The sequence below is a fragment of the Peromyscus leucopus genome, chromosome 5 (genome assembly GCF_004664715.2).
Source record: "Peromyscus leucopus breed LL Stock chromosome 5, UCI_PerLeu_2.1, whole genome shotgun sequence".
NCBI classification, from domain to species: Eukaryota; Metazoa; Chordata; class Mammalia; order Rodentia; family Cricetidae; genus Peromyscus; species Peromyscus leucopus.
This window is the reverse complement of record NC_051067.1, coordinates 127,166,369-127,182,337: the sequence shown is the minus strand read 5'-3', so window position 1 is coordinate 127,182,337 and position 15,969 is coordinate 127,166,369. Positions and strand designations below refer to the sequence as shown.

The window sequence follows — 15,969 nt, the reverse complement described above, 5'->3', positions numbered from 1 at the left end:
CACAGAATGTGCCCTACCACCAAGAATGACCCTCACTGTGGACTTTGGTGGTGACCCTGAGTTAATGTAGGTCATGGCTTGTTCCCAGTGTCCCAATCTGGTGAGAATATAGATGGGAAGGGGGGAGGTGAATGCATGGCATGGGAACATTCTGGATCTTTTGACAATTTTGCTATGAACCTAAAAATCCTTAAGAAAAAATTAAGTCTATTTAAATTTTTTTTCACGGACTAAAACTTCAGATCCTGTGTTTATACTTGACTCTTTCTCTTTCAATACATTCTGCTGCCCACTCACCAATGTCCTGACAAGAAAATCAAAAGTGTGCTCTCGGGCAGCGTCCAGTAGCTTAAGGAATTCAATGTTTGCCCCGAGCCACGGCTCCTAGCACTGTGCTCAGTCTGTTCAGTTAGGAGGGCCACGGAAGGTTGGCCCTGGCCCAGATACAGTACCTGGGGGGAGGGTCTCCACACTCTGTGCTTTCTCATCTCCATTGCTGTGGTGAAGGTCTTTCTTTTTAATGGAGTCGATGTCGTTCCAGTCATCCTGGGGAAACAAAGACAGTGAGTGAGTGAGCTGTGGGTCTCTGCTGGCTCACCTTCACCCACTTCAAAGGCTGTGTCTCATGATGCCATCACCCTGGGGGGCTCAGCAATGAGCAGGGAGGGCCCCAGCATAGGACAATCTTCATGACCACCCAGAAGTCTAGACTACTCTAGGGAAAGCGGGGGACAATCTCTGCAGGAACACACTTGCACCTCCCTCGGGCTGCGGCCTGACTGCACACCAATGTAAAGATCACTCGGAATTCTGGAATCCCAGGCTCTGTGGTGAGGACCACAGCAACTATGTGCTGCGCACAGCATTGTCATCGTTATCAAGGTGGTCCAGTCATGCAACCAAGGTAGGCTCTGGGAAATCTCCGAGGTTTGGGCCCTCTAAGCTCCTAATATGTCAGAGGGCACATTAATCCTACTGACGGTAAACCAGGCGCTCACAGGAGACTGCCAGGGAGCCAGCCTACAGAGCAAGACATAAGCTCTGGTGGAATTTATCCCACCCATATGGGCAAACAATTGGCTGTCATTTATCAACATTAAATCAAACTAAATAACAGCTCCACAGCCACATAGCTTAATGCATTTTCCACCCACTTCAATCTGATTTCTGAGAATAAAAAGTGTTTCTGTGCATAGCCCAAATAGGAAGCCTCCCTCGTGGAAGGGCACTTCTGGAGCAGGTGAGGATGCCGGGCACTGGGAACCCCACTGGCAGCCCAGCCTGCTCTCTGTGTAGTGCCATTCCTTGGCCTGGCCTGCTGTGTGCACTTGCCCTGCTGTGCTGGCTCTAAGAAAGACGTCCTTGGGCCCTCCAAATGTTACCTGCCCTGCCCATCATCTGCATTTAAGGGAAGTCACCCTGTCCTTAGCCCCTCCTCTCTCTGTAGCCTTTCCTTCCTCCCATGGCTTCTGCAGTACAGTGATATGGTTGGGTTTATCACAGGAAGGGCCTTCAGGGGTGGGAGGAGGAAGACAATGGACACACTGACCCCCTCGGTCTAAATCATGTCCTGACCTGGCCACCTAGCACGAAGCTTCTCAACCTCACTGACTCCTGGCACTTTTTGCTCCACAGCAACAGATGTTTTAACATTCATCTGGACACGATTTACAAATTTTCTTGCAGCCAGAAGGTTCTAAAACGACGCTTGTAATCAGCTCTTTTGATTATTGGATTATAAATGAACTTTCAACCCACCCCTGGTGAGGATTACGCAGTGACCCTAAAAACGCAGCCAACTGTGTTTCACGGTAAAGGGGACCATTAGAGCTAGACCAGCCAGCTATGGCCCTGCGGGGCTGCACAGTGCCATCTTCTAATTAAGCACCCGGTTCTATTTCATAGCTGGTTTGTCAGATTCTGTGACTAATAATACTTCCCTCCCACCAGGGCACTCGACCTCTCAAATACTCTGGCTACTGGATCGAGCTATTTCACCTTCAATAAAATCGAATGCTGATGCCGTCTCTGGGGCTGGTGGTTCCAATCAAGTCCTAGTCTATGGCTGTCACACAATCAACACACCCAGGTCAACTATCAGCCTTTTTTTTCCAAAATACACTTTCTCCCCACCTAGCCCCCAACTTCCCCATCTACTGTGTCTACCATAACCCTAATTCTGGAGGTGGCGGCGGCGGCGAAAGGCCACAGTGAGTATGAAGAATGAGATAGCTCAAGGACCTGGTGGGGGTGGACCTGAGCAGAGGGAAAGATTACTAAGGCTGTGCACTGTCGGGGAATATCCATCACGTACCAGCCACTGCTCAGCCAACAACACACTGGCAGCCATTCCTGCCTTACTCATATGGTTGAAGATTTTAAGCAATTACAGAGGTCACCCAGCTGCTAAGAAGCCGCCCCAAACCCTAACCCTCCAGTTAAGCAAGTCACCAGGGGCTCATTCTGAGTATGTCATTAAAACTCAAAAATACTTTTCTGAGGGTCAAACAGGACTACTTTGTAGTGGACTTCCACTCAAAATCCCCAATGGTGAGGAGAAAGGGGAGGGTGGGAAGGAGCAGGAAGAGTCACAGCCTGGGCTGCTGCCCTGGAGAGGGACCGTCTATGCAGGCACGGACAAAACTGCCAACACAACCATCACCAACCCTATTGTCAAAGACCAAGCTGAAGCACACTCGAACCCAGAGCCCGAGGGCTGGAGCCCAGGCAGGGCATCTACTGTACCACCTTCTAAAGGAAGTGGTTTCCCGCTCCACCCCCTAACCCACTGCAGTGACGGGATGTGGCTCATGAAGCCACATCTCAGAACACACATGGCCAGTGACAGGCTCACTACTGAGACTCCCGGACACTTCTGCCCCTCTCTCCTTCGAGCCTACCACGGTTGTGGGTACAGCAGGCACAAGTGGCATCCCCAGGCTGGGTGAACTTGGGCAAGAGCAGAGAACCAGCAAGCACTCTAGGAGGGCTCTGGGAGAGACTGCGCCCACGTACAGAGGAAGGTCTCAGGGAAACCTGAGGGAAGAGAGGAGAAAGGATAGGGAGGGGTCGAGCATGGTGGCAGCCCCCAACACGGAGCAGAAGACAAGGCTCACAAGTGCCTTGAGGTTGTTCTAAAAACTCCTCTTTGAAGAGGCCAGCCCAAGTAGCCAAGACACAGATGCAGCATAAAGAAAGGTCACACTGGACAAGGAAGTCTAGGACGGAGAGATGGAAGTTAAGTCCCACTGGGAGAAAAGAGATCAGAGGTGGCACCAGGAGTCCAAATGGACACCCTGGACTAGTGAGCGAGGCAGGTGCTCCCGTCTGGAAGCAAGGCGCCCAGGAAGCCCTGAAGGAGGATCTGGGAAACAGGTGGAGTTCGGGGACACATATATCATCCACGCTACCCTCTAGCAGAGACCACAGGTGGGTGAGAGTAGAGCAAGAAGGGTCAGTCCTGACAGAGAAGCAGAGGACAAAAACACACGCTGAGGTGAGAGTTCTAGCTTAGGCCTGAGCCCAAGCCTGGAGTTCTAGGCAGGGCTCAGCCAGTGATAACGGGACCTCACCAGCACTGAACTTCAGAACTGGGAGGCTGGGGAGCTACACGAGCCCCTGTGGCCCAGGTTTGCTGTCATTGGTGGCCTTTCACACAAGCATGCTAGACCTCCGGATCGTCTGTGATCACAAGAACTGCTCCCATCCCGTCTGTGTGCTCGTGGCAGTGTGGGGAATACCTGGTGATGGCGGTAGCTCTAGCCTGCTGCACCCTCACTGGGTCTGCCGTGGTCACCTTAGGGCTCCCCACATCTACAGTGTTACCAACACAGCTAGACCAGCAGCACTGTTCAAACAGAAGTGTCCTAATGCCACCACGTGGTGACGCCTTGTGCTTGGGGTGCTTGTGTCCAGGCTGGGGACCAGGCACTGTGCTTCTCCTGCTATGAGGACGGAAGACAGAGTCTCTCAGTGGTGGGTATATGCCCATGAGGTGGGAGCAGTAACCACATGGTTTGTGCCATGTTTGTAACAGGCATAAAAATATTCCTCTGGAAGAAAAGAGAAAATAAACAGGCTGTTTTAAATCTCTCCTCCTGAAACACATTTTGTCAATGTTAAATCATTTCAGCTACTAGACCATATGGCCAGGCACGGAACAAGTCCCCAAAATACTCTGACTGTCGGGTTCCTCAACGTCACCTGTCAGCATCTTTAGAGACTATTCAGTAGTTGTCACCAAGGCTGATCAGAACAGCAACACTTGCGTTTATAAAAAGCTAGGTTTCCAGAATCTGAGAGAGGCGCTTACTCAGACCTGGAGCCCATCTCCAAACCCAGACGCTCCAAACCCACTGAGGGACCCTTCAAGCAGAAGCCAGGTTCTCAGAGCAGACCAGCTCCCACTACAGACCATACCTCCCACAGGCCAGCATTTCCACCAAGGCACCCAGAGGGACTCAGGAACTGCTGGCGGCTTCTGATTCCTTGGGGTGGGTGTTCTACTATGGCGGGGCAGAAAACCCCACAGGTTCTCCCGGACAGGAGGAGGCACTGCTGCCCACTGTGTCACGGCCACACTATTGTCACTGCCAGCCACTTCTCTTGTTGCCACCCAACACCCAATAAGCAGCAACTTAGGGAGAGAGGGCAGATTCGGCTCACAGTTTTAGTGGATACAGTCCATCATGGCAGGGAAGGCATAGCTGGGACAGCATGTGACTAAGGGTGACAAGAACAGAAGGCTGCCTGCTCATGTCTCCCCAGAGAGCAGACATGGGACAGAAAGAAAGGCTGGGTTGTCTTCCCCAGGACTACACCGTAGAGATGCACTTGACCATCTCCTAAAGTTTCTACAACCTCTCAAAAGAGTGCACCAAACCAACCAACCAAATGGACAATGTACTTCTCATCCACTGAGAAAGAGGGCCACAGAGTGGGAGAGACCCCTGGGCAGGAGGATCACATTGTACATTACAGGTTTCCCAACACAATCTCAGCACACACTGATCCCTCTGCCTTAGAAAGCAGACTGAGCTTTGCTTGTAAGCGAAAGGCCTGTTGGTAGCATGGGCTGAGCTGTAGAAAAGGGGCAGCCCTCCTAACCATCACTGTTGTTCAGAGGCAGCCTAGCCTCATAGTCATGCTTAACAGATCCCTCCTCCATCTCTGAATGGAAAGTGGAAAGTAGTGACTCTTCTGGTCCCACCATGCAGGAATGACATTGGGACACATCTGAGGAACTGTAAGAGCCCACAACAAACTTCCCAGCCCACAGTGATATCCCTAGAACCTTCCCTCAGCTAACAGGCAAAAGACACGAAAGTGTAAGAATCAGGAGTGGAAGGGAGATGAAAAACCGAGTTCTTAAACTTAGTCCCAATGGCTGGTCCTAGTCAATCACACCCCTGAGGGTGGGACCGGGTGGGGTCTGAGTGGTGCCAGGTGGCCTTGAGTTGCTGCTTCACCTTTATGCCCACTGTACCGACCAGCTTGTGGAGCTCTGTCCTGCTCAGACGGGCAGAGGACAAGGTTCTCCTGTGAGATCTGAACTAGTGTGCTTTATATAATACACTCAGTTAACCACAAACGATAGGCACTTCATGTCAAAGGTCGTCTGTGCACTGATTTTACTGTGTGCTCATAGGAAAGCTGCTGAGGAGTAACACAGGCACTAATCCTCTGAAGTACTGTAAGCAGTGCCCCACCATGTAACCTTTCTCCCATACTCTGGCATGGTACCCTGGATGCTCACCACACAGATGCTGTCAGAGCTCTTTTATCTAAATGTTCTCAGCCACATGCAAGAGCAATGGCAGCCAGCATCCCAGTCTTCCAGGTCCAATAAGCCAAGGGCACCTGAGACACACTGGGGAAGATCGGACCTGTACTGATCTGTCACCTCAAGCAACTCTGGCTATATCCTTGAGCCTCAGTTTCCTAATACCTAACACAGAAATTAAGCACAACTCTATCTTTTCTCCATAAATGGCATTCTGATGGGCTCAGTGACTGCAAGGCCTGATGCCACCCAGACCACCCTGAAGACCCTGCCTGGCTCCCTCCACGTGAGGACGCCTTTGCTCCTTGTGCGGTGCCTAGGCAGCTATTACAGCCCTACACGTCCTCCTTTCCTTCGACGTGTTTTTCAAAGGACGTACAGTCTTTACTTTACTTTACTTGTACAGTCTTCTCTCCCGAGGATATGACCCCATGAGAAAAAACACCAGACAGCATGAGGGACCTTCCACAAAATCCTTGATCGAGACTCATAAATAAATGCAAAAAACACAGAAGGAAGTGTAGGAGGAGCCTAAGAGGGCCAGGGTCAGATGTGGTGCCTTGGTCGCATGAGGATAAGGTGCCACAGGGCCATGTTGCAATGCCACCTTGCTCCCAGTAGGAGCCACCAACTACACGATTCCTTGTCATGGCCTGGCTCCTGTAACATGGTCCTTATCTGGGCAGTTCTGTGGACTGTGTGACTTAAAGAGCATCTCTGAGGGGAGGAGCCCAGGGGGTCGGGGTTAGAAACAAAAGGAAACTATGACCTCACACCCTGTGTCCAAATACACATCCCTCATGAGTCATCACACCTGGGTGTGGATTTGGGCACCAACAATAGAATAAAGCAAGAGCTTTAATGAATAAAATACCCATATTGGCATCCTATGAATGCAAGAATTGAATGGGGAGTATGTGGGAATTTACGTAAAGAGAACGTGGCTCTTAGACCAGTATCTGTCATCTGCTTATTTCTTGTGTGGGGGGTAGGGTGGGTGGGTAAGAGTTCCTGGACATTCTGAATAGCAGTTTTACGCAATCTTATTCACATTCCCCTTCAAAGACACTAAAACAGAAATCTCTTGGGAAAACGCTGAGTTACTCAACGTACTATAAGACAGATCAGCCAGTCTTAGGAGATACTAAGGGTGAGGCCTAGGAGTGATCTAGTTCACGCTGTGACCCTCTTTCTAAAAAGAGCAACTGGTTCCCCCAACCATGGCCATGAAATCCACGAGGACAGTGGGAGGACAGTCTAGGCAAGTGGTTCACACACAGTGTGACCTCACTCTGGAGCCTGAGTAAGAGTCTGGGGACCAAGTCAATCTGTCGTCCTGTCTCTGCAGGCAGGGCAGTGGCCCCAGGAGACGGTACTGATGGAGTCCATGGGTGAGCTGGGCGTGATTTGGGCTAGGCATCCATTCTCTTCTTGTAAACAGAAATCCTGCATATACCGCAGTATGGACAGCCGTTTCTCAGCCTCCATTCTGCTTGTTCTGGGCTTCCAGCTTTAGCCAAAGCAGATCCTCTTACATTACAGACATGACACATGTCAGAAGCTCGACTAGAAAAATGTCTTCCACATAAAAAGGAAGAATTTTAGCAAATGCTTCCCCCTGTGACTCATATTAGTCAATCACGTCTTAAAGTAAAACTTGCCGACAGATGACAGGAAAGTGGTGGAAAGGCTCGGCAGTCAGACAGTACCTCACAGGCACAGCCAAGGGTGAGGGCAGCAGCAGAGTGCGACAGAGCAGGAGACGGGGTCTCTCCTGTTGGTGGGTCCATGGCTTCCACACCACTACCTGTACATTCACACCAGGCTGCTTCCTGCCTTACTCACCACCAGGATTCTGTCTGTCCATGTCAACCTCAAACATCCACAGGCAGTCCCATGTCTCTGGGCTGGTCAGGTCCCATGTGACCACGATGCGATGCCGCCTTGCTCCAGTGGGCACCACCGTCTATGCCACACCTTGAGTGGGCCTGGCTTCTACACCCGGGCTAGTTCTGTGACCCAAACCAAAACCGGCTGCAAGATTATCTCTGAGGGGGAAAGTGAGACTGGGGGAAGAGCTAGGAGCCCTGGGAGCCAGAGGTTAGAAACATGAACACTGGTTGCCTCCTTGTTCCTCACAAATCACTATGGGACCAGACACCCACAAGTCCAGGGAGGCCATCCCAACATGCGTAGAAAGGACAGGTATTTGCAAATGCCCACTAGTTCCAAGCTGGACCCAGCCGGTCCTTCAGCAGAGTGCCCTCTTCAGAGGACCTTGTGCTTTCCCATGGAAACATCACTTCTATCTGGATTCTGGAATACAGAAGTGTGCAGTCAGGAGAGCAGAGGGGCCATTCCAACTCTGCTCATGGAGACAGAGCAGAGCCAGCATACTCCAGCAGGTCACAGCTGAAAGGGGGAGAAGGTGCATGTATCCTTGGATGTGTCTGCCATGGACGTCCATGATGTTCTGCAGCCAGGTGGAGGACTGAGAGGAGACGTGTGAAAAACACTCCCAGCAGAAAGAGGGTAACCTTGGGAGTCTTTCAGAAAGACAGGGAGTGCAGCAGAGGAGCAGAAGCAGGTGTGAGGCAGGCCCTACACAGCAGACTGCCTACACTAAGAAAAAGACCAGGACACCTCAGGGAGGCTGTGGGAGGGGCTTGCCATGGAGGGGCTTCAGTATATGAAACCTGAACACTTAACTTCTTATCAACCTCAGCTAACACACTCCCTCACCCAGTCTGGTCTTCCTTTGACTAAATACAAAGTCTTCATTCACAGTGGGCCTGTGGTTTGGGGCCTCCTTTCCCTGACGAGGAAGCACACGTGGTGAGAGGTGGCTGATACAATGTAATCAGTGGGAGCAGGATCTACCAGGTCTGATCCAAAGGCTGGCCTCTCAGAGTGCCAAGCTCTCCTTCCCGGTTACTCTGCAGTGTTCACATGTCTCCTAAGAGAGTGACCAGTGAACCCCAACCCTAAAGACAGATGCAGCTCTGAGACAGGGCCTCATTCCCCCTCTGAGGTCTACCCAAGGGCTTCTGCAGTTATCACCATAAACTAATCCCAAATAAGGAACACATTCTACGCACAAATACCACAGTATTACTTATACAAGTAAAGAAGAAACTTAAAATATTCTCCACTAAGCAGTTAATTTATGTTACAGCCCCTTAAGAGGATATTATGGATTCATTAAAAATTATAACGATAAAGACCACATCAAATATGCAAAATGCTTATGTTAAGCAGGAGACCAAATTTTATGTACACAATAAAACAACTATCTAAAAATACGCATCCATATGGACTAGCCTGGAATGAGACGCAGGGAAGGAGAAAAGCTCATGTTGGCTGAGGATGCTGGGTGGTGTTTCCACTTCTCCAACTTTCTTTCATGTTCTTAAATTATTCTCATGAATAATTTTTAAATCCAGCACAAATATGTTACGGGTGGAATTATGAATCTACATGGTGCTCAGCATTACTAAAGCAACTGAAGAGCTAGCCAGACCTCGCCTAAGGTTGCCAACAGCACCAGGCTGGAGAGCTGTTTCCGGAGATGCTGTGAGCCCAGCCTCTCTCTGCTCCTCAGATGTAGTCCACACAGTAGCCCGGAATCCAAAGATCACTAGGAATTCAGGTAAGTATCCAGAGACAGCCCTGCAGCCTGGACTTCAGCAATGCTGGGCTTGTCTCTACGTCTTTTTGGCAAACAGCATATCCATCATTCTCTTTTCTTCGGAAAACTGGCTAAGGAGAGGCCAAAGTAGCCTCGTGAGAACATAGTCATTACTATGAGCTCATGGCCATTGCCAAACTAAGCCTTAGAAATGCTGGGTGCTGATGCCCTGTGAGCACACAGTCATTGCTGGACTAAGTGTGAGGGGAATACTAGATGCTGATGTCTTCACAGGAGGCTGGTCATGTGCACAGAGAGCCAGATGCTCCCACCATGCCTTCGTTGAGAATGACACACTCCTCCCTGAAGCTGCTTCCTGTGAACACCCCCCCCCCCCGCTGGAACTATCAAGCTCTCGGTGTGCCCTTTCGTCAGTGTGCGTCTTTATCATGCCTGTGGAGCAGCACCAGCATCCCATTCAAGAGGAGGAAACTGAGACCCAAATAACAGAACTGAGGGCAAACAAGCATATATTGAAATCAAGGCTGCCTGGGCCAGGGTGCCTGCTCTGTTCACATCACAGGGAGAGCCTGGGATAGACTGGCTGACCAGATGCATGGTCAGTCCCCTGGCACATGCTGGCCATAGCCTGGGCCACAGCTGTCCTGGCAGCACAGGGTCCTGCCCATGTCCTCTCATTATTCCCAGCATCTCTGGAACTCTGTGACCTACTCAGGCCTGTCTTGAAAGCCACCTCTGTGGCCACACATTATCATGCCTGATCCTTATGAGGCACCAGGGGTGACTGCACTCGGCTTTGAAGTGAACTCATCCTGCCCGAGGCCCAGAGCCACAGGAGTCATGTTTTCCATCTACGGTGACCCTGGAGGAATGAAGATGGCACATATGATGGCAGTAGGGGACGTTGACAACACCCACAGACAGAGCAGAAGCCACAGACCCACAGTCCACTGCTCAAATGAAGCCAGAAGTCTCCTGCCCAGGATCTGAGGTCTGGCACTAAATCCCGAAATGTCATGAAGAACACTGGTTTGGAGCAACGGGCTGCAGTGGGTGAGGAAAGGCCGTGCTGCTTTGCCCTTCCTCCATCAGCAGCTGCTGTGAGAAGCTGCATGTGGCCTCGAGGGCACTCTGGCAACTACACCAGACTAAGCTGCCATGTGGAGAGCTGCGAGACCCACACAAGAGCTGGAGAGTGCTTAGATGTGTTGTAGCTATCTTGGATGAGGAGAAGATGGCACCACCAACCACAAGACTATGAAGGAAACCCAACTACCCACGTCTAGGTTGTTTGCTGGGTGGCACAGATAACTAGAGTGGGTGTGACATGACACTGTGCAGGAAGTCATCAACCACCGCTGCTCCACCAGCAGGAGCAGGTCCTAGACTGCCAAACGGCCTGCCTGGAGTGAAGGCCAGTGGCATCCCCACAGCGTAAGCCAGCACCCTACTCTGGGCACTACACTCTCCTGTCAACACGGCAGACCAAGGGGAGCGGGGGTGCAGAGAGGTCGACAACAGTCCTCATGTAGAGACGCCATCTCTCCTATGAGCAGCCAGGAGGACCAGGCCGAGACACTCTTCATTCTGCCCTTGAGCTGTCAGTCTAAGCTGTGCTGTGTGGTCCTGGACACCTTGACACCTTCCCTGAGCTTGCACTCTTGTAACCAAATCCAGATGAGGGCTAACAGTCATCACATAGGACTTCCCACAACCTCCAGGTACCAAGTCCAACATGTACCACATGGCAGTAATGCCAGGTGCTGTGACTCCCATGGCAGACACCCAACACCAGGAGGAGCACTCCTTGCTGGGGCCTGAACATTGGTGGGAGGAAGTGAGCAAGAACCATTAGGAGTAGTGGTGGTCCTGGGACACAGAGGATACCTGATGGGTGATCACTGGATTCCAAAGACATCCACAGACAGTCTCCCCTGTGTCTCTCAAAAGTCACTTTGAAAGATCAGCCATCTTTCCAGAGTCAAGAATTAGCTGAGAATGCTGGGTGGTGTTTCCAACAATTAGGGACCCCACCAAGAGTCAACCAAGGTAGCTTGGCCCCAGCCCAAAGCACAGCCTGTTCAGGAGTAACTAGAAGGGAAGGGAGCCAGCCTGCCTACAGGTAAGTGGGTGGACTCACTGCTTCTTAGACTGATACATTTGGCCACACTCTGCCCATGACCAGAAGTTCATTACATCAAAGTGCAGTCTGCCTAGTCCAGTGGTTTTCAACCTGCCTAATGTTGTGGCAACCTCCAACCATAAAATTATTTTGTTGCTACTTCATAACTAATTTTGCTACTGTTATGAATCATAATGTAAATAAATGGCTGTGTTTTCCGGTGGTCTTAGGTGATCCCTGTGAAAAGGTCATTCCACCCGCAAAGGGTCACAACCCATAGATTGAGAACTGCTGGCCTAGTGGGAACCAGAAAGACACTGGGCAGGGTGGCATCCTGAGGTCACAGTACCCCACATCCTAGATGTGCCCCTCAGGGACAAATCAAGAAATAGAATGGTCTCCCTCCCCCTTGTCAGGAAAGCCTGGTGCATTTGAATGAGATTACATCCCAACTGACTTCTTCAGACTGCAGAAAGGCAGAGAAAGAGCTAAAGACATGAAGGAACCAGGGCATTTCCCATCATCTCTGGGCTCACTAATTCCTGAATGCTGCCTTTTTCTGATGTTTCCAGTGAGCTCCAAGGAGCACTGAACATTCCGGCCTCAAAGATGGAAAGTCCGGCAACAACAAACGCAGAGAGAAGAGCAGCCGGTTGATAGACTATGGGTAACTCCTGAGTAAAGAGTAAAGAGCTCACAGGTGACAGCTCGGAGGCAGTGGGAGGCAGGACCTGCCCAGACCAGATGAGGCCAGAGGGACACTAGCAGGTGCTGCTCTGGATGCTCCGCTTCAGCCACTCAGCAGCCACAGCAGAGGAGGCCCCCGGCCAACCTCACAGGCCCGCCCTGTGGCTCATCAGACACCTGCAGGAGACAGCAGGGGCCTCCAGAGGCTGAAGCCCAAGGCCGGTCCTCCTTATCCTTCTGTTCTCGCCCATGTAACAATCCACCTTGCCCACGGGCTTGCCAACAGGCTGATGGCATTCCACCTTCATCTGTAAGCAGTGGCAAACCAAAGGCTTCTTGGAAGAGACAGGATGGGGCCTGCAGACGCTGGTTCACAACCTGTCTGCAAGAAAATGACCTGGACACCTTGGCAGGTCTCACCCTGTAACCACTGGGAGCTGCCCAATATGGGCAAGAAAACAGATGCCGTGAAGAGAGCTGTTACACACACCGCCCTTCTCTCTAGTACTCCAGAGCCAGGCCCCTGCTAGTCCTTCCTTCCACTCTCCATCCTCACTCCCTGGGTCACACACACCACCCAAGATGTGGTAGGCCTCCTTGCAATTCAAGTCAATAGCCAACCCTCCACAGGAAACAATCACATCCATCTCTGTGGTTACTCACAGTCACACCCATGCACCCGCATGTTACCCCCAGGCACCATGCTAGCACTCCTTGCCCCAACCAGCAGCTGGTGCCCTCTCACCCAACACAGACCTTCCATTCAGCAGGGCATCCTTGTTCTAATGGGCCTTGTCTACACTTTGACACAGCTTTCTCGGTGTGTATACATGTGTGTACATGTTTGTGTGCATGTGTGCGTACAGAAGCCAGAGATCAACTTCACATCCTTCTACCCAATTCTTTGAGACAGGGTCTCTTGTTGACTTGGAGCTGTCCAGCTGGCCAGTAGACCCCAGCAATTAAAAGGATTACCAATTTTAAAAAAGCAATTAAAAGGATGTGCCACCATGCTTAGCCTTTGCATATGGGTTCTGGGGACTACACTCGGCTTCTCATGCTTGTACAGAAAGTACTTTACCAAGTAAGTCATCTCCTCAGGCCTTGTGATAGACAAGAATGCCCTTCTGCATGGCCTGTAACCTACCCCTCCTGGTGGAATCTGATTTAGGGTTATAAACCCTATGTCCCTCAGAAATGGTGTTTAATAGACATACTTCGGACCTCACAAAGCCATGCTCTGCCCATAGCTGGGACAGTCCTACCAGCCCCACAGAGGAGACTCTGTGTAAATACACAACCTGTAACACTGTGGGAACGGAGACGTAGCCACTAACAGCCCCAATTCCCAGTCTGTTTTTAAAGAACATGGGACAACTGAGAATGTGTTTATCTTAACCTCTGAACTAAGTCATCATGAAAATCCTCCCAGTTGGATTATATTCTAATTTTCAGTTTATGGATCACCTGCAGTGATCCCAGGGAGTGAGTGGCCATGACATAAGAGGCCTGTATCCTAAAGGTCACAGCAGAAACCAAGGATCTGACCCAGTGAAGGGATCTGGACAGGGCACCAGAGGCAGGTAAAACCAGCACCCAACTTTCTGGCAGAACCTCAGCCAAAGCCGAGTGATTTCTACAGTAGAGAGAGGCATGCTCCCCAGGACCTGAACTCAAAGCCGCTCAGAGCTCCAGCCTGCCCGGAGGATGTGCTAGAGCAAAGCCCCAGACAAAGGTCTAACCAGCAAAGGTCTAACACTAAAGAATTTAGTTTGGGTTCAACTAGAAGAGGCTGTAGTCATGCCAAATAGTATAACTACATGGTTCATTTCTTGAAGTTAATTTATAATCCAGAAGATATTACTTAAATCTGGGGCTGCCCTAAAAGGACCCCAATCTGGGAGGTTCAAACAGCAGAAGTTTATCTTTCATAGCTCTGGACAGCCAAGGCCTAGGGGTCACAGTGCTGGTTCCTTTGGCGGCTGAGATGTCTGCTCCAGGCCCCTGTCCCTAAGCCTGCAGGTGGCTGCCTAATCACCGAATCTTCTCATCACTGCCTCTAAGAGTGTGTCTCAGTGTCTAAGTCCCCCCTTTTATAAGGACACCAGTCACATGGCTTAGAGCCACCTTGATGACCTCATTGCAACTAAATTTCTTCTGCACAGACCCTGTCACCAAATATAGCCCCATCCTGAGGCCTGGGATTAGGGCTCTAGCCCACATTTTTATTTGGGAGAACAACCCTTACCCCAGAATTTTCCCAAGGGAAAGATGATATGAAAAGAAGGTCTCAGGGACCTCCTTTGGCTCTGGCTTCCGCCCCATCCTCAGTGGCTTGATCTTAAAAGGCCTGGCAATTCTGGCTGTAGCCCAGCCCTGGGAGGGCAGGTGCAGAGGCCAGCAAGCTCAAGGGACCATGCTCCTCTGTGCAATGTGCCCCACACAGAGAAGAACACAGCCCCATGTGACTGAGGGTCTCTAGCCGCTTGATTTCTGCCAGGACTGAACAGTAAAGTATTTTAAATCCTCAGAATACATTTTTCGGCTTCAGGAGGAGGTGAGATCTTGGCCCAAGAGCTCCACAGACAGCTACTATTCAGCTTTGAGTCCCAAGAAGCTAATCTGACAGAGACTTATTATTCTCCTCGAATAATGGATGAGAAAGAACCCATTTTGTTGTCTTTAATAAGTTAGACACTCAGGCAGACAGACCCACACAATAAATCTGCATACGTGCGTAAGAGGGGCTGGGCACCAGGGACTTTTATTAACGTATCAATTCCAGAGGCCAAGTGAAAGCAAACCAGTGCCTCTGGGGAGCCTGGGCCTCTGCCTAACCCTGCCTAACCCTGCTGTCAGCTGTGCCAGGAGGCCTCAAGAACAATGGATGTAATCTATCTCCCAGGGGTGGGGAGCAGCCCAGACAGCCTGAGCTCATGAGCTGACAAAAGGAACCTCAGACCCAGACCTCTGGGTGGAATCCTGAAAGCAAGCACTGGAGGGCTGGAAGCAGACTTCAGACTGGTGATTGGTGGGTTCAGAAGGCGTCCTCAGACAAAATGGGATATTGTTTTCAAAAGGACAGAACAGCAAGGTCGCGGTAAAGCCTATTTCCACATAGAAAGTGCTGTGGGTGTTGTTTTTGCTTTGTTTTGTTTTCCTCTGATCTGTAGAAACGTGCATACAAAAGAAAGGGAAAGGACAAGCCAAGTCAGGCCCTAGCGGGTCCAAGGATGAGCTACAAGCTGAACTGCTCCTGTATGCTTTATACACCCCTGGCTAAGACAGCCACAGAAACACTCTGTGGGGAGGGAAGACATCAAGGCTCTCTGCTGCGTCTGTCCCAGGCAGAGCACAGCATGCTTCTCTTGATTATATCATTTAATTTTAGCCCATTTAAAGAGATGCAAAGGACAGTCCACACTGGGACGAGTCACGCATGTAAAGAGGGTCACTTTCCCCACCCCAGGGCCATCGTGGAGGCAGCAGGCACAGAGGAAGAAGGGCTGTGCCCAGCCTGATGGGGATGAAGGTCCAGGAAGAAGAAGGAAGAGGCCCCTCCTGGTGTGCACATGGAGTAGAGGACGACAAGGGTGAAATGCCCTCTATCCCGGGAAGACGGGACATGAGAGATCAGGACTCAACAAGAGACCAAACCCAATTACCTGGTATGCACAAGGCACAGAGCCTTTCAGACTTCACCAGACTCACAGTAAGTCACATTTGATG

The 15,969-nt window shown here is 50.8% G+C and overlaps 1 protein-coding gene across 2 annotated transcripts in view; it reads right to left on the bottom strand.

Moving 5' to 3' along the window:
- Galnt2 (polypeptide N-acetylgalactosaminyltransferase 2) overlaps positions 1–15,969 on the bottom strand; it is a 132,276-nt gene that overhangs the window by 62,463 nt on the left and 53,844 nt on the right. For both annotated transcript variants that reach the window (XM_028856356.2, XM_028856357.2), the window contains exon 2: positions 453–546. In XM_028856356.2, coding sequence (XP_028712189.1) covers positions 453–546 — 94 coding nt within the window. The remainder of the gene's footprint in view (positions 1–452; positions 547–15,969) is intronic.